This window comes from Xenia sp. Carnegie-2017, unplaced genomic scaffold (genome assembly GCF_021976095.1).
Source record: "Xenia sp. Carnegie-2017 unplaced genomic scaffold, XeniaSp_v1 HiC_scaffold_22, whole genome shotgun sequence".
Taxonomy (NCBI): Eukaryota; Metazoa; Cnidaria; class Anthozoa; order Malacalcyonacea; family Xeniidae; genus Xenia; species Xenia sp. Carnegie-2017.
In genome coordinates, this window is record NW_025813485.1 from 1,281,874 (window position 1) to 1,303,601 (window position 21,728).

Consider the following 21,728-nt stretch of genomic DNA (forward strand, 5'->3'; position numbering starts at 1 on the left):
TTTCAAGTATTTCATTTCTTACTTCTATTGGTAAAGCTTTTCCTTGCTTACTGAACGGATTCATTGCCAAATGTCTACAGGGTACAAAGACCTTTCGCGTTTGCCACTACTTCGCAACTTTAGTTCACAACTTCAGTATTCAAGTTCCCAACTTCAGTACTCAAGTTCACAACTTCAGTACTCAAGTACACAACTTCACAATTCAAGTTGACAAGTTCATAACGAATATTCCATATTTGGAAATGTAGTTGGCAATATTGGAAAGTAACTTGGCAACCGCCTTTTGAAAAGTTAACTGAAATCGACGATAAAAATGACGACCATATTACTAAATACGAAAATATTTTAGAACTAGCATGTTTACTTTTAAATGCAATATTTGTCTATATTTCTATTTATGTCAAACCAGAAAAAGAGAAAGTCGTTGCAGCTCAAGCCTCATGCATGTCAGCATGTGTGTCATTGGTCCATTGCGAAAACAATTTCGTTTGTCATTTTCATTCTGTGTATCCCTCTCTGTACACTCTAATACCTAATTTACCTATGTAATCCTCAGTATAAATTTGCGGCGGGAACTAAAATTTAAAAACGCATTATTTTAAACGAATTACGAAAGAGATCAATATATTTTTCTCAAAAAATGTTGCCTCGAAGGAATGTTGCTTTCCGAATAGATGTTATTCTTCAGAGTGTGAACGAGTTACGTGAAGGTATGAATATTTAGCGATGTAATCTCGGTTTTTCCGTCGTCATTTCATTTTCTGCCATGGAAAAATTGTTTATTTACAAGGCGAGTAAGAGTAAACGGCTTCGTTTGTATGTGTTGCAGAGAAGCAAGCTTTGGAGCAAAGATATACAGAGGAAAAGAACCGCTGTAGTAGTCTTGAAATGAAGCTTGAACACGGTAAACACTGAAAAAATTTTCACTTTCTTATCTTTTCATTTTTCTGCTGGACAGCAAAAGGTAAATAGCGTTTGTACTCTATATTTATCATTTCACTCCATGATATTTTTCAAGTAATTTAGTCAGGATATTCAACTCATGGACAAACTGTAATTGTGGAGTGAATAATAACACTGGAAAATGTACTTATAGGATGCCTAGTTTTGCAATCTGACTTCAATAGCATTTTAGTACTTCTTGAAATTTTACCAAATTTGAGCACGATTAAAACCTTACAACTCATAACTAATGACGGGAAGGAGGGGGCCATTAAAGTTATGTATAAATGGTGTGGTAGGTTTATAGCTAGTATATCTAGTAGGTAACATATGTAGTAAAACAGTTTGTACAAGGTTTTAGTTTTTAGGTTTATCAAAATAACTGCAGCTCTTTAAAGTCGCGTTAAAGTCGCGTTTGTATGAGCCGTATATAGTGTTTGTATGAGCCGAGCATAAAATTCCTTTCAGTAACGTTTACGATTGAGAGTGAATTCGTGCAAATCATATAAATTCCAAATAAGTGATTATAAATTCCGAGTGATTTCTTGCTTTATGGGAATACATTTGATCCCGAGTAGCTTGAAGAAAAACTGGCGTCATTGATTATTGTGCAGACTTTGTTCCATTTCAGAAAGTCTTAAATTTGGTCAAAGCAGAGGTAGAAATTCCAAGATGCAGGGTAGGTGATCATTTCTGTATTTTATTAACCAATAAATGCCATTTGTTTGTATAAAATATAATTGAATGTATAGAGACGGTAAAGTTGGCAGAGAAAAAGGTTGGACAAACTGAGAATCAGGCTGACAGGTAGCGATTTATAGCTGTATAAACCTAATGCCTGGTTTCCATATGATCGTTTCTGTCGCTAGAGTCGTTTCTGTCTGTTGAAAAGTCCCCTGCGGTGATCAAACGACAGAAGCGATTATTGCGATGAACTGGTTTCCATTAATCGTATGCATCGTATCTAATTTGAACTAGTCACCATACACTTACTGTATGATATATTCAAAATGGCGGCAGTCAATCGAAGAGGAAGACTTGTAGCGTGTTATTTTCTTTTGCGTGTGCTGAGAAGAAGGAGAGAGCGAAAGCAAAAAAGAAAACATCGTTTTTGGGTTTTAATAGTTCGAAAATTTGTTATATAAACAATCATACTTCTGTACTTCTTCCATAAATGAAGACGTAGAATTAAAGTTGATTGCCGCCATTCTTGAATAAGGAATCTCGCACATGGAATTACGGATGTATCATGGGATATATCAAGTCGCTTCTGGCGTAACGATCGTTTTGCACCGGTTTCCATTAAAAAAATGCAAGCGCGTAAAAGGTGTTTCCGGTCGTTTCTGTCGCAAGGATAGAACTCTAGTCTATCTCAAACGATCGATACGCAAGGATCGTTTCTAACGTAAGGATCGCTTTTGTAGTTTGAGTTGAGCGTTTCCATATGATCGTCTCTGTCGCTTCTACAAATTGCAAGCGACAAAGACGATCCTTACGACAGGAACGATCATATGGAAACCGGGCTTAAGATTGCTACAATTCTACATAACATGTTAACGACCCATGGGCTAAATAAAAGTATATTATAAAATCGTGGCCAGAGATTTGCCAGGCGGAAAGCGAATTTTCAATATGAACATAATAGCCCAACACAAGACTTTTAAAAAAGCCATCACAATAATAAAATAGAGAAAGATTTATTAATAACGTTTCGTCTTTAACTTAAGACATCTTCAGATTATTTGAGATAAATTATATACATGAGGTTTTAAATACAAGCATATATTACAGGGTGTTAAATTACATGTGAGGGGAGTAGGAAGTTTAGATGACGGAATTAAGTGAGAAGGTGGTATATTAAAGAAGGTGAAGGGGGATTGAGTTGCCTTGGGTGTTAAGAGAGGGTTTAAGTTTGGATATAAGAAGGCTTTCATGAATCATAAGGTCGTAATTGTCGGAGGAGGAAGAGAGAATTGAGAAGTCATTAAAATCGGCAGAGTGAGATGTATTTCTTATATGAGAAAGAACTGCAGATGGTGGTGGACATAAGGAAGGTTTCCCTGTTAAAGGAGAGATTCCCAAGTGTTCCGATATTCTGGTGTGTAATTGACGCGTGGTTTGACCCACATACGATGCAGAGCAGCATCGACACTTAAACGAGTATACAACACCACATCTCAGGAGCTTGGGAACCCTATCTTTAAAAGGAAAAAAAGAGGAGAGACGCCTGGAAGAACGAAAAACAAAGCGAACGTTGATATGAGGAAAAGCAGCAGCATTGTAGAGTCGAGTGATTTGAGTGCGAATCTGAAGACAGTGTAGGACAGTGAAAGGGAGACAGAAGTACATGATTTTCTTAGGAGCAGTGTGAATGGAAACTATCATAGTAAAATAGTCAAAGTTTAGTATGGCAGATTAAGATGATGGTTTTGATACAACACGAAACTCAATTTTACCAATAGCACCTTTTCTCAGCTTGTATGTGTCACTAAGTTCAATATTTTGAGCCACAGCCTTACATTTGACTGTTACTTCTTCAGAATGATTGAAAAGCTGGATTGCAACAATTGGTGTTCTGAAATGTGATTCTCCTCGAAATGGCCAGAAGCTTATTGGAAAGGCTTTCTTGCAATCGGGATAACACTTAATCTAAATTGAATAAATTATACAAATAACAAAAATTCGATTACTCAAAATGGCAATAGTTTAAGAAAAACATGAAATTAACATACATCCTTATGAGGTTCACAACTTATTTCTACAAAATTGCCAGTTTTTGGTTTTGGACTCCATTTATAAATCTACATTTAAATCATAAAAGAAAACCGTTAACAAGCATTGCAATGGCTTTGCCTTGAATGTGATAATAATAAACAGCCAAAAAATTGTTTAGAGCAATAAACCTTTGACAAACGAAGATATAAACATGGTCTTTTGTCATCATATCCATAGTTGGAATTTGAACGAGGGCTACATGGTCCCAAAGAAGTAAAATCAAAACCACATTGTCTCTTTGCATTCTCTGGTCGATAAGTATCACCAGGTTTGCACGGATCCTTTAAATAAGATTGTGTGTCATTGTAACCTACAATTTCATTAATCCTGTTTAGTAAATTATTTTTTATTCAAATGAGAGAGGAGATTTGTACAAGCATTCATGAGTGAAATAATCTTACCATACAAAAAATCATCATAGCTTTTTCTAATATTATTAATTTCAGATTGTTTCCAAGGACTACGCCCATCAGGAAACACCAAAAGTTCTATATGAAGATGAAAATAATGCTTTATCAGAAATGCAAAAGTACATTACAAATTACAGTTTTAGAAACATTTTCAGGATTCAAATGCAAAAAGTTAAAATACTTTTATGCCCAAAAATATTTGAAAAAATAGGTCTGAGGTCATGAGGCTTTATGGTTATTGAACCCAGACTGGTTTGTCTAAAGCACTGTTTGTTTTGGAAAAAAAACAATTATCTGCTTTTACATAAATCATTTGCAATTGTGAAGTGAGCAGTCATCAATTTACAGAGCCATTTAGTTGAATGTCAAATTTTTAGTACTTTATTATTTTTATTATTCTTATAAAGACAGAATCAACTTGTTCAGTCACTAGCCAGCTGGCAAAAATTCAACTAATGCAGTGAAGTGTTAGGATCCAGGATGAAATGTGCAATCTTTGACATGGAAAATGAAATCAAATTGCACATATGAAATGAAAAATTCATGTTGTTTATATTCATCATGAAAACAAATATACCATCTGAAAATAGTTGATTATTACAGTGGCAGTTACATAAGTTAAACCAACACTTCATACCATAACATAGACATTTCAAATGCTATATTATAGTCTCATAAAGAACCATCAGCCTTAACATAAATAAGAACGTGAAAGAAAGTTTGAGAATATTAATTGAAAACCAATTTCTGAACTGGAGTCAACTTACGTGGTTTGTTATAAAGAATCGATTTTGATACAACACGAAACTCAATTTTACCAGTAGCACCTTTTCTATGCTTGTATGTGTCACTAAGTTCAATATTTTGAGCCACAGCCTTACATTTGACTGTTACTGCTTCAGAATGATTGAAAAGCTGGATTGCAACAATTGGTGTTCTGAAATGTGATTCTCCTCGAAATGGCCAGAAGCTTATTGGAAAGGCTTTCTTGCAATCGGGATAACACTTAATCTAAATTGAATAAATTATACAAATAACAAAAATTTGATTACTCAAAATGACAATAGTTTAAGAAAAAACATGAAATTAACATACATCCTTATGAGGTTCACAACTTATTTCTACAAAATTGCCACTTTTTGGTTTTGGACTCCATTTATAAATCTACATTTAAATAATAAAAGAAAACCATTAACAAGCATTACAATGGCTTTGTCTTGAATGTGATAACAATAAACAGCCAAAAAATTGTTTAGAGCAATAAACCTTTGACAAACGAAGATATAAACATGGTCTTTGGTCATCATATCCATAGTTGGAATTTGAACGAGGGCTACATGGTCCCAAAGAATTATAATCAAAACCACATTGTCTCTCTGCATTCTCTGGTCGATAAGTATCATCAGGTTTGCACGGATCCTTTAAATAACATTTTGTGTCATTGTAACCTACAATTTCATTAATCCTGTTTAGTAAATTATTTTTTATTCAAATGAGAGAGGAGATTTGTACAAGCATTCATGAGTGAAATAATCTTACCACGCAAAAAATCATCATAGCTTTTTCTAATATTATTAATTTCAGATTGTTTCCAAGGACTACGCCCATCAGGAAACACCAAAAGTACTATATGAAGATGAAAATAATGTTTTATCAGAAATGCAAAAGTACATTAGAAATTACAGTTTTAGAAACATTTTCAGGATTCAAATGCAAAAAGTTAAAATACTTTTATGCTCAAAAATATTTTAAAAAATAGGTCTGAAGTCATGAGGCTTTATGGTTATTGAACCCAGACTGGTTTGTCTAAAGCACTGTTTGTTTTGGAAAAAAACAATTATCTGTTTTTACATAAATCATTTGCAATTGTGAAGTGAGCAGTCATCAATTTACAGAGCCATTTAGTTGAATGTGAAATTTTTTGTACTTTATTATTTTTATTATTCTTATAAAGACAGAATTAACTTGTTCAGTCACTAGCCAGCTGGCAAAAATTCAACTAATACAGTGAAGTGTTAGGATCCAGGATGAAATGTGCAATCTTTGACATGGAAAATGAAATCAAATTGCACATATGAAATGAAAAATTCATGTTGTTTATATTCATCATGAAAACAAATATACCATCAGAAAATAGTTGATTATTAAAGTGGCAGTTACATAACTTAAACCAACACTTCATATCATAACATAGACATTTCAAATGCTATATTATAGTCTCATAAAGAACCATCAGCCTTAACATAAATAAGAACGTGAAAGAAAGTTTGAGAATATTAATTGAAAACCAATTTCTGAACTGGAGTCAACTTACGTGGTTTGTTATAAAGAATCGAGTTATATTTTGGCCCATCCTTTATGTCTGGCCAAGTTGAATAAGCAATGGCAAACATAGCGGCAAAAAACGAAGCCAGGCATATATAGTAGATCAGGAAAAACAGATTAATCTTAGCTGTAAAAAAAGTTAAAACAAGCTATCAGTAAAACAACAAAGTAAATTTTATGTATTTCTATTCTCTCGTTGCCAACAGCTGCAACGTACCCCAACTTTCGGAAGTTCGTCCCATTATTTCTCCTGTTTCTTTATTGTACATAAACAGTTTAAAACCTGCATACATTGTTGCAAGTTTTTCTTTTGTTGTTGGTTTAGATTTTTCAGCCATTTTTCAAAAAAAGTACAAATTATGCCAACTATGTAGTTCACCACAAGATGTATACGAAAAGTATGAATATAATAAGCAATAGAAACGTCAAATTCCCACAATGCAACAGATACAACAAACCGCAGCAAAAGCATTGAGTTCTATAAGACCTAGAGGGGAAACGTCAACAAAATTACTATAAATTATCAGTGCGCGGCCGCGTGGTCAAAAACATGGCGGATTTTGGTGGTCAAAGTCAGCGGAGAGACGCGGGCTCATGAAATAAAAATTTTGTCACCCACCCAGATTTGACCACCACGATTGCCAGTATAGAAAATATCAAAACTATTTATTTTCCTAACATAAACACTTTATTACAATTTTATTTATTAAACTGCCAACTTCTGTGGTTTTCGGATGATGAAATAGCGACAGAAAAGGAACATTTCTTGACTCCGGTAAGTAGCACAGTAGTAGTTTTACTATTTTGTTTCTAACACGATACTTGAAGTGTGTTTCTACTACTAAGTTTTAATTTAAAGTTATTTTGGTCCAGTCTTGTTTGTTCTTCACTTAATCGCTCGCCAGACGTGGCGAAGCTGTCAATTTTTATCGAGTTTTGCATCCATCTTGTATCATGATCAAGGCATCAAGCTAAACTCTCCTGATTTGAATTGAGTTTACCTCCCAAAATGGGGCATAATTTGTTCATGTTTTTTGAAAGATGAAGGAAAGTTTACAACAGAGTTGTGTTGAAATTGAATGCAGTGCCATGCAAAATTAATGAGAACTATGGTATATGTTGTATAATAAAAATAACTATTAAACTGTTTGCCTGCTCAATTTGACTGACTGTATAGTGTAGACAATTATAATGGGATTGGAAAGTTGGATTTATGCAAACAATTTTAAAGTACTACTTAGCGTTTCTGTAAATGAAGTATTTATTGTTATAGTAAACAGGTTACTACTTCAAAACCAAGATAAAAGTAGTGTGTTGAACAATGTGCTAAGATTTGTTTCTACCTTGAAATTTTTGTTCAACAGTAGCTTATGATTATATCATTAATATGCATGAAAAATTAAACATATTATTGTCTCATCTCATTAAATCCATACTTGGTATGATTCCAGGTGATCCACAAATTCACATCGGATGCATTGGTTACAATGAAGTTGAATGTAGAAGAAGCAAAATAGATGGCAAAGAAATTCTTTGTGTCTTATGAAGAATTAGTAGAAATCAATAAAAGAATTCTTTAAACAAATTGTAAACAAATTTAAATTTGCTCATGGTCAAGCAACCTAGTCAAAGAAGCAAAGTCTGTCTTCAACATGTGACCTTTCCAATTATTTAGTTTCTTTGTACAAAATACTATTTTCGAGAAACTTGATTTGTAAGTCTTTCATTAATATTTTTTACCAAGAGATAAAAGGAACTAATTCAAAGGCTTGATGTAAAATACAAAGATTTAACAAGTTGTTTATCATTTAATTCCCAAATGTTAGTTTGTACATATAAATAATTAGTATTGGTAGCTGTAAGTTGTTTAAGCAAAACAGAAGAGTAGTAGTGCTCGAAGGGGTTAGCATTTTGAAAAATTATATCTTGTTCATGACATATATTACACAATTCCAAAAAACTGTAAGTAATGCACAATAATATCTATAGAACTTGATAAATTTCTTCACCTACACTGTCAAATAACTATTTTGCCTTCATGCAGCAATAGACAGTGTTTTTGTCAGAGAAACCAATGCACTTTAGTTTCCAAATTTGTAATTTCAATGGAAAATTAATGTAGTTCTGTTCAGTAATAGACCCAAGGTTCTGCCAAGCAGTTTACAAAATACAAATTACCAAGCAACAGTGTCATGGTGTTTTGAATTTATTTTTTTTGTAGCTCTACTAGTTCAACATACTTTCTTTATGAGTTTTCAGTAGATTTATCAGGTAATGACAATACACTTATGATACTTATCCATGGTAAATTTTCAGTTGACTTATGTCGTAGAACTGAAGCAAACATTTTCTCGCTTCCTTAGGAGCATTTTAACACAGATTTATCCATTTGAGCAAGAAAAATAGTTGCACCAAACTGTTTACAAACAGTCAAACACACAAGCATGAAATAATGTATAAGTTTGACGAGATTGACAGGTCTAGTAAAGAATGCCGTTTGATTTTCACTTTTAAAAGGCTAAAATGTCATAAAATAACTTAAATGTTACATCCAAAATATGCGTTTCTCTACCGTCGATTTTCTTTATTTGTACTGTGTTTTCACGCAATGCTGAAGCATTATTTTCACATGATATGCTGTCGGTATCGTAATTGTTTTTTCTCACTTGTTTTCGTTCATACAAACAGTATTAGAAATCAGGAGGAGTGAATATTGAAAAAATTTTTAAAGTGGAAGTTTTGACCACCAAAATCCGCCATTACCGCCATGTTTTTGACCACGGGGTCCAGGCCCTGCCCCTCCATATATCTCAATGATAACTACAATACATTTTATAGATATAAAGAAGCCAAAGTCCTAGTCTCTTGCGCGGTTTGTACGTCAGTTCCAGTCCTTCAAAGTCGAATTCATCGGTTTGTACGTCAGTTTCATTCCCTGAGTGCCAAACATACGGCCAATATAAATTTGAATACAAATTGCAAAAGCATAAACATATAAACAACATCACGACAAACAACACACAACTCTCTTCATACAGCTAAAACTTTACTACAGTGAGTTCGTTTGTAACTTACAACTTGTAACGAGGAAAAGCCAACTGAAAATTACACTTTATGCTAAAAGGCAATACAATAAGAAAATATGACGAAAATATTCAAGAATAAATTTTCTTTCGTCGGAAAAATTTTCAAACGGTGTCAGACAGTGTTTGTCTTTGGTCGTTTCAATGGATTTAAAGATCTGTTTTCCGAAGAAAAAGAAACTTGAATATCCAGGTTCATAAAAAATATTGAGTCTATAACTCGCATTTTACTTTTTACAGAGCGATTGTATCTTTCATCGATTTTGATAGTGCTTGAAATACTAAATGGTTGTCATCTCGATATCATAATTGAATATCCTTAAAGACTTTGATATGTTTTAAAGGAAAACCGCAGCGTAAAAGCAGATCGACTAAGTTAAGCTTCTCGATTTATCACTTTGATCACCAAAATTCATTTTATTTCGATCAAGATCCGAACTCTACCATTACCAAGGGACAAATGATTTAAAAATTAAAATGAACACAGCGACTCTGACGTGATGACGAATGATGACGACGTCATTTTGGCTTCACTTTGGCTTCGGTTATCATTCTCCAGTTATTCAAATGTCGGTTCACTGGGTCCGGCAGTGAACTCATTATTTGAATAACTGGAATGATAACCAGCAAATTAAAAAAATATTTGTCGTCATCATCTTCATCACACGTCAGGCTCTAGTCCTTGCGTGTTCATTTTATTTTTTCAAATCATTTGTCCCTTTAGTAATGTAGTAGTTCGATCTTGATCAGAGCGTAAAAATAACGTAGAAATTTTGAATGAAAAGGTCACGGAAAGGAATCAAAGTGATAAATCGAGAAGCAGTGAGCAATAGTTTATTCTTGCTTTTACGCTGCGGTTTTCCTTTAAAACATATCAAAGTCTTTAAGGATATTCAATTACTGATATCGAGATGACAACCATTTAGTATTTCAAGCACTATCAAAATCGATGAAAGATACAATCGCTCTGCAAAGCAAATGCGAGCGACCTAACATTTTTAAACCTGATATTCGCTTCTTCTTCGGAAAACAGATCTTTAAATCCATTGAAACGATTAAAAAAGACAAACACTGCTGACACCGTTTGAACTTATCTTCCGACGAAAGAAAAATCATGCTTGAATATTCTTCGTCATGTTTTCTTTTATATTGCCTTTGAGCATAAAGTGTTTTCAGTTGGCTTTTCCTGCCGCAAGTTGTGCGTTACAACGAACTCACTTTGTGTTTAGCTGTAAAATAACCTTTGCGAGGAGTTGGCCTCGTGTGTTGTTTTGTCGATGTTGTTTATATGTTTATGCTTTGCAATTTGTATTCAAATTTATATTGGCCGTGCGTTTGGCACTCAGGGAATGAAACTGACGTATAAACCGCGTGAATATTCGACTTTGAAGGACTGGAACTGACGCATGCCCAAGAGATTCAGGACTTTGGCTTCAATTTTATATCTATAAAATGTATTGTCGTTATCATTCCAGATATATATATATATATGGAGTTCACTGGGTCCAGACCATTGAGTTCTATAATAACTGGAGCGGCTATCTTTACTGGGGCGAGGCAGTGAACTCGACATTTGAATAACTGGAATGATAACCAAAGCCAAAAATTGAAGCCAAAAAAATATTTGTCGTCATCACTCGTCATCACTCGTGTTTCTCGCGTGTTTATAAACAATTTGTATTTTTTCGTATCCTAGATCTTTAGTTTGACCTCAGTTGATTTCATTTTACTAATCAGTTTTATCTTCACGAAGAAAATATTTTGAAGTATATTTATTTCAATTCTACATCATCCTAAGTGCAAAAGTATTATTACGTTTTTCAAATAAAGTAAGAGGATATGTTGGTATGAATTTTTATTCGACAAATTTTACATATAGAATGAAAACATCTTTAATATAGCTACTAAACATTTTTGTCATACACAGTCGATCTGCTCTTAAGCTGCGGTCTTTAAGGATATCATATTAAACATATCAAAGTCTTTAAGGATATTCAATTATTGATATCGAGATGACAACCATTTAGTATTTCAAGCACTATCACAATCGATGAAAAATACAATCGCTCTGTAAAAAGTAAAAATGCGAGTTATAGACTCAATATTTTTTATGAAACTGGATATTCAAGTTTCTTTTTTCGTCGGAAAAACAGATCTTTAAATCCACTGAAAATCTGAAATGACAAAAAAAGACGAACACTGTCTGACACCGTTTGAAAATTTACCTTTCGATGTAAGAAAAATTTTCGCTTGAATATTTTCTCGTCATATTTTCTTATTGTATTGTCTTTTTAGCATTGAGTGTAATTTTCAGTTGGATTTTCCTTGTTGCAAGTTGTAAGTTACAACGAACTCACTGTAGTAAAGTTTCAGCTGTAAAAAATAACCTTTTGCGAAGATTTGGCCTAGTGTGTTGTTTGTCGTGATGTTGTTCATGTTTATGCTTTTGCAGTTTGTATTCAAATTTATATTGGCCATGTATGTTTGGCACTCAGGGGAATGATACTGACGTACAAACCGCGTGAATATTCGACTTTGAAGAACTGGAACTGACGTACAAACCGCGCAAGAGACTAGGACTTTGGCTTCAATTTTATACCTATAAAATGTATTGTCGTTATCATTCCAGATATATATATATATGGAGTTCACTGGGGCGAGGTCGCCAAAAAAATGGCGGCCAACGGACGTATTTCCGCTGAAATGATCGCTTTGCAGAAAAATAATATTCTCGACCTCCCCCTGGTGTATATAGTAAATTATAAAGAATTTTTCAAAAACCAACACGATATCGTTAGTTCCATATTCTGTGACGATATCTTTTTGGCATTTCTTTATAATGCCAACACTTCAATCGTTCAATTGTTGGATGTCGTAGTTTCCACAAAAGGAACATATCGCTTCTCACAGGTGAGATAGTTGCTTGGTTTTTAGTCCGTCAACGATTGAAAACTGAAAAGCAATTATACATGCACTTTAAAGCCATAAAATACATATTAAAGATCGTATTTTTTAAGACTGACTTGAACGCCAAATATACTGATGTTTTCCTGTTTTTGTTTATAAAATTCTGCATACTTTTCTAAAGTCTGCATGAAGTCGTAAATTTACCCATCTATTTGCAAAATAGTTTCCCTAAAGCAAAAAAGACCCTGCACACATTTTGCTCTGTGAGTAAGTATCAAAACGAAATGATCAGCCCCAAGAGTACCCATGATTTGGAGCAGAGCTTGTTATGTTCTATTTGCTGACAACATGCAGGAAGACCAAGGAGTAAAGATGACTGGAAGATGTTATTGACCAGGCAGAGTCTTAAAAATTATGATGCTGTAAAGATAATTGATTTATCGTCTGCCCTATCCAGAGTTATTTAATTTGATCATGGTCAAATTCTAGGATGGAGACAATGGATTCACTAAGGATGCCTTGAATGCTTTGAAGTTAAAGTTCATGAACCAAAGAAAGATGGCAAGGTTGTGTGTGTTTTGATGCTTAATGAAATGTCAATTCACAAAGATATAAAATGGGAAAGCCATAAAGTCTATGTAAACATTTGTACTGAGATTGATGACTTGATGCAGATGTGAAGCATCAAACTGTATAAGCCATTGGGTTTTATATAACTTATGTTTAAATCAAGTCATATCTTTATCAAAACATTTTAGTTGAGTGTTGTATAAATGTTACTAATATCTAATGCACTACACTGAAGCATTAAAGATTCAGTGATGAAACTTTCAAAGTTACTGTACTGTATATTTCTTCATTATTACAGTTTTGTTTCAAGAAACAGTTTGAGCTTATTTACCTAGTAAAGTACAGAATGGAGATTTATCATATGCATTATTGCTACTTTTTAAAGAAAAGTTTTCACTTTTCAAAGCTTTCCTACAAATTTTTGCTTCTTATTTCTTTTCATGAGATTGATGATATATGGTTAATATAATCCAATAACTTTATAATTTCTAAAAGCTTTTAAGCTTCTAGCATAAAAGTACGCTATAGGTATTTGATTCATTTGGTTATATTGCCTTGCTATGACATATCTACTTGCACTTCATCATTCTTGTATGAACAAAACACCAGATGTGGATACTCAGAGAACAAAATGCACTACCAACTGCTTATGAAATTTATTATTTAGGTGAAAACTGTGTTAATCATTCAAATTGTGTACTTATTTGCAAATATAGGAAAAACAAAACAAAGTGAAAAAGAAGGGTAGAAGTATTAAAACTACAAATGAATTATAAACACCATTGGAAGCATAAGTGTTTTGATGATTATTTGCATTTTGCCCAATTCATGTATCAATACAACAAAATCAAAATGTGCTACAACTTTACAAGTATTTGATGCAGTTGCACTTCAGAACATCACAAAAGGTTACTTAAAGTAATTTCTATACAATATTGTTTGTTTTGATTTACCAAACCTATGCAGACTTGAGTCTTTTGAAATTTAATATGAAACTCAATTACAGAAAATCCGTAAATATCCAGAGATTTAATATTTACTTTTTTAAAGAAACAAGTAAAAATCCAACAATTGTGGCGAAAAAAGCCATTGCCCATTGCATCATGAAAAGAAGCAAAATAGCAATGATAACAAATAAGCTAACTTCTCTCTCGTGAACCGTGGAGATGAACTATGATATACTTTTTTGTATAGACTAAAGAGTTTAATCGATCAAACAAGTTCGACGTTGGTAAAAAAACGACGCACATCTGCATTCATACATGTGTAGCCGACATATAGCTCTTTCGTCGATAGTTATAAATGCATCCTCGTAGTAGCACATAACTGACAAACACAGTTGACTCGTTGTTATGAATTTGAGGTTTTTACCTTGATTTTCATCAAAAAATGCTTGACGAATCCCAAATACACACATACATTTTCTTCACTCTTTCCTCAGGAGGGAGTGGGAAATTGTGAAATTTTCGGAAAAGCGATCAATTTCGGTAAATCTCAGCGGCAACGGACGAAATCCGCCATTTTTTTGGCGTCAGCAGATATCTAAGGCCGCGCTTGAGATAGCCGCTCCAGTTATTATTGAACTCAATGGTCCAGGCCCCTTTGCCCCTCCAGGTTTTATAGAGCTCAATGAGCAAAAGCCACAGTGCAAGCGCATACGGCGCAAATTAATTATTTATATTGCCTTGTATTGATTTATATTGTGTTAATATAAATGTTGAGCAATAGCAAAGTTTTATTTATGTTTATGGTTTATCTTTCCGTTATGAGTTTTCATATTCTTATAAGCCAAACCACATTTTCTGGTCTTTCAAATTCTATTATCGTATAATATCAAATGCATTTATTGAACAGATTTGCTTTTCCTTTTCATGTTCTATTAGGAAAGCTTACAGATAATAAAACAGCGCAGATGAAGGCGAAATAACTTAACTCCTTACCCCAACTTTTTGCAGTACGACCCATAATAACCCGCTGGTTGATCACCTTCCTTTGTGTAGAGAAACTTAGCGAAGTCGGAACGCAACTGCGCCAACTTTTCAGTTTTCGTAGGCTTCTTTTTTTCCTCCATATTTTCGAATTGATCTGACGTCTGTTTCTCTGATTAACTGAGACAAAGTAGCTCCAATGTAAATATGGGTTGCTGTATAACGCACAAAGCCCAGACAAGTCTGGTAATATTCTTACCAAACACCAAATAGACAAGTGAGTTGTACGAACTACGAACTACGAACAGTAATTCAACACCGATAAATATAGGACCCTGAATGACTAAATAATTCATCACTTGGGTTGGGGTTCAAATATTTGAACATGTTGCGCAAGATAATACGCAATAGTATGAGGCCAAACTGGGCCATACTATTCAAGTCATTAGAAGTCATTAGCATTTTTTACAAATTTTTGATCCATCTGCTACCTTTCTGGTCCACAACACAATCTTTTCAAATATCATTGAAGTTTTTTGTTGGATTTTGTGTGAGGGCAAGTTTATGTTAATTTTCCTGTTCTTGCTTGCTACAAACATACATTGATAATTATTTCTGTTAAAAATGACGACCATATTACTAAATACGAAAATATTTTAGAACTAGCATGTTTACTTTTAAATGCAATATTTGTCTATATTTCTATTTATGTCAAACCAGAAAAAGAGAAAGTTGTTGCAGCTCAAGCCTCATGCATGTCAGCATGTGTGTCATTGATCCATTGCGAAAACAATTTCTTTTGTCATTTTCATTCTGTGTATCCCTCTCTGTACGCTCTAATACCTAATTTACCTATGTAATCCTCAGTATAAATTTGCAGCGGGAACTAAAATTTAAAAACGCATTATTTTAAACAAATTACGAAAGAGATCAATATATTTTTCTCAAAAAATGTTGCCTCGAAGGAATGTTGCTTTCCGAATAGATGTTATTCTTCAGAGTGTGAACGAGTTACGTGAAGGTATGAATATTTAGCGATGTAATCTCGGTTTTCCGTCGTCATTTCATTTTCAGCCATGGAAAAATTGTTTATTTACAAGGCGAGTAAGAGTAAACGGCTTCGTTTGTATGTGTTGCAGAGAAGCAAGCTTTGGAGCAAAGATATACAGAGGAAAAGAACCGCTGTAGTGGTCTTGAAATGAAGCTTGAACACGGTAAACACTGAAAAAATTTTCATTTTCTTATCTTTTCATTTTTCTGCTGGACAGCAAAATCTAAATAGCGTTTGTACTCTATATTTATCATTTCACTCCATGATATTTTTCAAGTAATTTAGTCAGGATATTCAACTCATGGACAAACTGTAATTGTGGAGTGAATAATAACACTGGAAAATGTACTTATAGGATGACTAGTTTTGCAATCTGACTTCAAAAGCATTTTAGTACTTCTTGAAATTTTACCAAGTTTGAGCACGATTAAAACCTTACAACTCATAACTAATGACGGGAAGGAGGGGGGGCATTAAAGTTATGTCTAAATGGTGTGGTAGGTTTATAGCTAGTATAGCTTGTAGGTAACATATGTAGTAAAATAGTTTGTACAAGGTTTTAGTTTTTAGGTTTATCAAAATAACTGCAGCTCTTTAAAGTCGCGTTTAGTGTTTGTATGAGCCGAGCATAAAATTCCTTTCAGTAACGTTTACGATTGAGAGTGAATTTGTGCAAATCATATAAATTTCAAATAAGTGATTATAAATTCCGAGTGATTTCTTGTTTTATGGGAATACATTTGCTCCCGAGTAGCTTGAAGAAAAACTGGCGTCATTGATTATTGTGTGGACTTTGTTCCATTTCAGAAAGTCTTAAATTTGGTCAAAGCAGAGATAGAAATTCCAAGATGCAAGGTAGGTGATCATTTCTGTATTGTATCAACCAATAAATGCCATTTGTTTGTATAAAATATAATTGAATGTGTAGAAACGGTAAAGTTGGCAGAGAAAAAGGTTGGACAAACTGAGAATCAGGTTGACAGGTAGCGATTTACAGAAGTGTAAACCTAAGATTGCTACAGTTCAATTGATGCTTTAAATAACATGTTAACGACCCATGGGCTAAATAAAAGTATATTATAAGATGTGAGACAGTTATACTTTTGCTGTTTACTTTAGGAAATTTGTTTGATTTTCTCATGGAAAATCAATATATAACCACCAAAAATATTTCCAAGCCAATAAAAGCGCGCGGTATTCACAGAAGATAACGCTTGCTATAAAATAATATTAAGTGTCAATATAATCATACATATATCTACTCTGGGGCCGCGGAGAGGTTTGAAAAGTGGGGCAAAAGTAGGTCCCAGAATCGGATTGTTGTTCCCAGTATAGCAAAGTTCTTTTAAACAGTTTCATCAGTAATCATTCAATACACAAAATTTGTTTGATTTCGTTTGTAAAGTTTATTTTAGTGCGTTCAGACTGAGTGCCCTGGCACAGTGCTCAGGTACGGGGACCAATATAAACCCAACATTTCGATGTATTAGTGCCCAGGTCTAGGCACCAGGAAAAGAGTTAGTACGCAAGCACGGTGTTCGGACAAGGGCACCAATGTGAACACAACATTTTGATGGTGCCCGTGTATAAGTGCCCAGGTGTGGGCACCAGGAAAAGAGATAGTACCCAAGTACGGTGCTTGGGCAAGGGCACCAATATGAACACAACATCTGAGTGACGTGTACAGAGAGGCACGTATTTAGCGCATGGTTTTAAAACTTGTTTACAAAGAAAAACATGAAATTATAAATAGACGAAGCTAGTGGATACTACGTATTGTAAAGAGCCTGCAGATTTTAGCCCGAACCTGGATATCGTACTCCGGCAATCAGTCTAAACGTGCTATAATTAATCAATCTAACGTCACCTAAAAATGAAAGTGGAACATAAGTGAGACATGAAATACTGTTAAACATCCATACTTATCAAATGTAAGTATTTGTTAAAGCGGATTTTTATACTTTTACACTATACAAAGCAAGAGATTATGAAAAAAGTGGGGGGCAATTGCCCATCTTCCCTCCCTTCTCCGCGGTCCCTGCAGTACTGTATAAGTAAAGGAGTAATGTGTCGAGTTAAAGAAATTATTTTATACATTTTTTTATTTCAGATTAAATGAAATAAATGATGGAAAGCAAAACATAATTTCTGAACTAAATAGAAAAATCAACGAGGAAATAATGCAAGAAGACGCGGACATGTAAGTGTTGGCTAGATATGCACGTGCAGGTATTTTAGTTCATTATGTTTAGCTCATTATGTTATCTTTTGATGAAAAATCTTTGCAGAAGAAAGTTTCAGACAAAAATCACACAGCTAACTCAACATTTCAGAGATGCTAAACGGGCAAACGTAGGTTATTTTGTTTTCATATTTCCTTTATTATGTTCAAGAATTGAATAACCATTTAAACGACCAGCTTTTGTCATTCATCATATCTTTAAAAATAATGGGTATTTTTGGCTGATGGACGTTTTTCAATTCATTAAATAAAACTACAAGAATTCGTATGGCGTATAACTGCACAAGACGCCTGTCGCCTGATTGTATTTAGCATTTAGCAATAGGTGACAACGGCTGAAAAGGAGTGAAGTTTCTTAATTGGTAATATGAACTGAGTATTCAACTACAATGAAACACATGATGCAAACGTTTTTTCCTAATAAATATCATTTCAATTATTCAAATAAAATATGGCCACCATTTTCAATATTCGGAGGATTATCCGACTCTTCGCCATATGAAATTTGAGGTGTTAACTAATAACTGTAATGCATAAACTTATAATTAAAATTCTAAATGAAAAGAAATTTGATAAAATTTTTTTTAGCAAACTATGTGAAATTTAGCAGAATCTGGAAAAACTATCCCAAGGACTTGTTTTCGTTATTTTAAGAAAATAACATTTGCAGTGACAAATTTTAGGATGATGATACTTTGAGAAAGGAAACACAAAATTACAAGGAAAGTATGAAAAATGTTGCAAATGAAGGTATGATATAATATATTTATGGAGCTACACCGAAATTATGATATATTTAGCTGTATAGTTTGAGGAATTTTATTTAGATTTATATCAACAATAACAACTGACATCAAAGACCTATTTTATCTCTTGCTGATAAAAATTGACACAGCTCATATATAGAATGAAAAGTGAGAGTAAAGTCCTCGGAAGGAAAATTACAAAAACAGTTAAAATAGTCTCCTATGATCTATATGTTTATTTGTATACAATTGATGTTATGTGGTTATATTATCACGAAGATTGTCAGTCACGTAAGAAAAACATCAGTTGTAAACACGAATAAATATCACAGTGTTGAGGTTCTTTCTCTTTGTTAAAACAGAAAAAGATTGTTCTCAACCAACTATACATCAAAGTATCAGTCTAAAATGTGCCCACTTCTTAGTGAGCTTCGTTAAAATCAAACGCTCTGAAATTATGCCGCAAAGCCAACAATTCTGTTCTTCTTTCGTAAGTCAGTTTTTCATGATCCTTTTTGTCAATTGAATTTCAGCAAAAAAGAAAAAAAATGAACTCGAAGATGTTACAAAAGCTTTTGAAAATCTTTTGGTCGATACAAATCAAATAAAAGGTAAAACATTTACTTACATCCTGAGAAAGTGAAGAGTTTGCGTTCATCATTATCGAAGTGATTTAAAACAGTTTCCAGGCACGTAGTCTGAACAATAATTGGGGGGGGCGGGGGCTCATGTTCATTTATATGCCTGAAATGCAGCAATAGTTTCTTTTGAAATCCATTGTTTTGTAAGGATTATAAAATGAACATATGATTATATCACACCCTCCCAGTTATCATTCAGGCTACGTGCCTGACAGTTTCTTGTCCTTTTAGTCATTACTAACAAAAAACACACCATTTTAGATCTCGTCGATAAGAAAATTGGATACAATGGATTGACCTTAAAAGAACTGAAAGTTGCTATGTGAGAAATTATCAAAAATATTATGATGTAAAACATGTAGCTACATAGTGTTGTCAGCTAAATTTTCTCTTCTCGTAATGCTTTTAAACTGTAAATTATCGTAAAGAAAAGCTTAAATTATTTTGTTATAGAGACCAGATAAGCAACAAACAAAACCAACTTGAACAATTTTTTCATTTCTTGGAAGCTTGTGAATGTAAAGCAAAAGATAAGTATGTTAAGTAATAAAATATTGTTATATAGCTGTGTTATTAAAAGAACGATCAATGCAGCCTCTTGTATACTTCTCATACTTTTCTTGTCCTGCAAAGTCGCAAACATCATAAAAATTGCATTTGTTTGAATAAGGTTAAACAAAATTACGATAACGTCGGTCGATCGTATCAATTTCATTCACTCCTGTGTTTTCCGCCATCTTGAATTTTTGTATTCGGATTCGTCTGGCTTTCCGTTTACAGTTTACACGAAGATTTTAGGGAGAGGAAAAGTTTTCGGATGCAAGAGTCCCACAAACTTTTTCGGATTCAAAATATCCAGTTTCCTCTTGCATTCAAAATAATTTTGTATCGGATTTATGACTGCAAATGTAAACGGAAAAATTAATCCAACATAAAATATCCCAGATTTGCGATGAATCCGAAAACTTTAGCCCTAGTGTTAAACGGGTCTTAGTGAAGCATTATGCATGTTATTTACATCAAATTTACTCGGTAAAAAACATTACTGTGGTTCTTCTCATTTTCATTGATTATTTTTCCTTTTTAATTGTACAGAGTAAATGATATGGAGAGAATCTGGCAGCAAGAATGTCCAATAGAACTGGTAAGTGAATGATACTTTTCTAAAAAACAATGTGTATTGGTCAGTAGGAACATAGAAACAAATTTTGCACGCGAATGCTGCTTATTTACTATATAGCTTATGCCTTTATGGTTTAATTTAGATAAAAACTATGCCTTTTGATGGAAATAAAGGTTGCTCATTAACAAGGGAGGGTAAGTGGCATTTGCGTTGTATCAAGAACAAATGAAGATGTAAAAATAGTTCGCAATTTTCTTCAGAGGAGCAAGGTTTTGGTGATGAAAAACTTCCTCAACTTGAGACATCGGTTCAATCTTCAACCATACAAACGAAAATAAATGTAGACGAATGTTTTTCTACTCAAACACAAGTTCAGGATATTCAAAGAAACCAAAAAGAATCTTCGAGTCGTCCTTGCAGCTCTACAGTTTACGAACCTTTTCTTTTCACTCCCAATGTCCAACATCGTCCTTTGAATGAGAACATTCACGATTCAAGTGGTGAAGTTCCAAATGAAAATACCATGTCTGGTTATCGTGCTGCATCTCGTCAAATAACTTCAGTCGATTCTCCATTCTTTATATCACTTCCTTTTGCTCGAAGCACTCGTTGAATTTTGATGCAAAATTTTTCATTTTAATCACGTTCATCTCATTCAATTTTAAAAAAGTTCGGTTGAATATTTGTCTATCATCTTTTATACCTAAAATTTCTTTTGTTCAATAAACTGCAATTGCAGTGACGATACATTTTACGATAAAACGAGTATTTATGGTTAAAATATTTTAAAGTACACCAATGCAATCACTAATTCCCTAATGGATTAGAAGTTCATGACGAAAATCTCGAGTTAAATAAAATTGTTGCGGTCGTTCTATAAATTCATTTGTAACAGTTCTCCTGTACTTGGGACTTTGAAAAATTCTCTTCACCATTATACCAATCTTTCTTCCATTTGGTTTCAGCATCGATCCGATGATATTGT

At 33.5% G+C, this 21,728-nt stretch overlaps 2 protein-coding genes across 3 annotated transcripts; one reads left to right on the top strand and one right to left on the bottom strand.

Moving 5' to 3' along the window:
- Positions 1 to 3,329: 3,329 nt before the first annotated feature.
- Positions 3,330 to 15,230, bottom strand: LOC124445829 (sodium/potassium-transporting ATPase subunit beta-1-like). 2 transcript variants are annotated; one of them, XM_046996611.1, is made up of 10 exons: positions 14,953 to 15,230; positions 6,442 to 6,579; positions 5,667 to 5,753; positions 5,394 to 5,575; positions 5,223 to 5,291; positions 4,895 to 5,138; positions 4,119 to 4,205; positions 3,846 to 4,027; positions 3,675 to 3,743; positions 3,330 to 3,591 (listed from the first exon to the last, which is right to left on the bottom strand). In XM_046996611.1, exons 1-10 carry the CDS (start codon positions 14,975 to 14,977, stop codon positions 3,358 to 3,360), a joined length of 1,317 nt encoding a protein of 438 aa, XP_046852567.1. In that variant the 5' UTR covers positions 14,978 to 15,230; the 3' UTR covers positions 3,330 to 3,357. The 2 variants fall into 2 exon arrangements, with proteins under 2 accessions (XP_046852567.1, XP_046852566.1); XM_046996610.1 differs by lacking the exon at positions 14,953 to 15,230 and adding an exon at positions 6,670 to 6,915.
- Positions 15,231 to 15,704: 474 nt separating this feature from the next.
- On the top strand, positions 15,705 to 21,624 carry LOC124446834 (CAP-Gly domain-containing linker protein 1-like). Its single transcript, XM_046997715.1, has 13 exons — positions 15,705 to 15,961; positions 16,080 to 16,154; positions 16,799 to 16,846; positions 16,920 to 16,974; positions 18,102 to 18,191; positions 18,280 to 18,343; positions 18,917 to 18,983; positions 19,513 to 19,590; positions 19,882 to 19,942; positions 20,074 to 20,154; positions 20,716 to 20,764; positions 20,886 to 20,937; positions 21,004 to 21,624. The coding sequence occupies exons 1-13, from the start codon at positions 15,892 to 15,894 to the stop codon at positions 21,354 to 21,356; spliced, it is 1,143 nt and encodes a 380-aa protein (XP_046853671.1). The 5' UTR covers positions 15,705 to 15,891; the 3' UTR covers positions 21,357 to 21,624.
- The last annotated feature ends 104 nt before the right edge of the window (positions 21,625 to 21,728 follow it).

Coding starts and splice junctions, on each gene's coding strand:
- LOC124446834 (XM_046997715.1), top strand. CDS start 15,892: ATGTTGCCTCGAAGGAATGTTGCTTTCCGAATAGATGTTATTCTTCAG. Junction 18,344..18,916: donor GAGATGCTAAACGGGCAAAC/GTAGGTTATTTT, acceptor GACAAATTTTAG/GATGATGATACTTTGAGAAA. Junction 19,943..20,073: donor AAAGAACTGAAAGTTGCTAT/GTGAGAAATTAT, acceptor ATTTTGTTATAG/AGACCAGATAAGCAACAAAC.
- LOC124445829 (XM_046996610.1), bottom strand. CDS start 6,790: ATGGCTGAAAAATCTAAACCAACAACAAAAGAAAAACTTGCAACAATG. Junction 6,580..6,669: donor ACGAACTTCCGAAAGTTGGG/GTACGTTGCAGC, acceptor CTTTTTTTACAG/CTAAGATTAATCTGTTTTTC. Junction 5,139..5,222: donor GTTGTGAACCTCATAAGGAT/GTATGTTAATTT, acceptor TATTCAATTTAG/ATTAAGTGTTATCCCGATTG.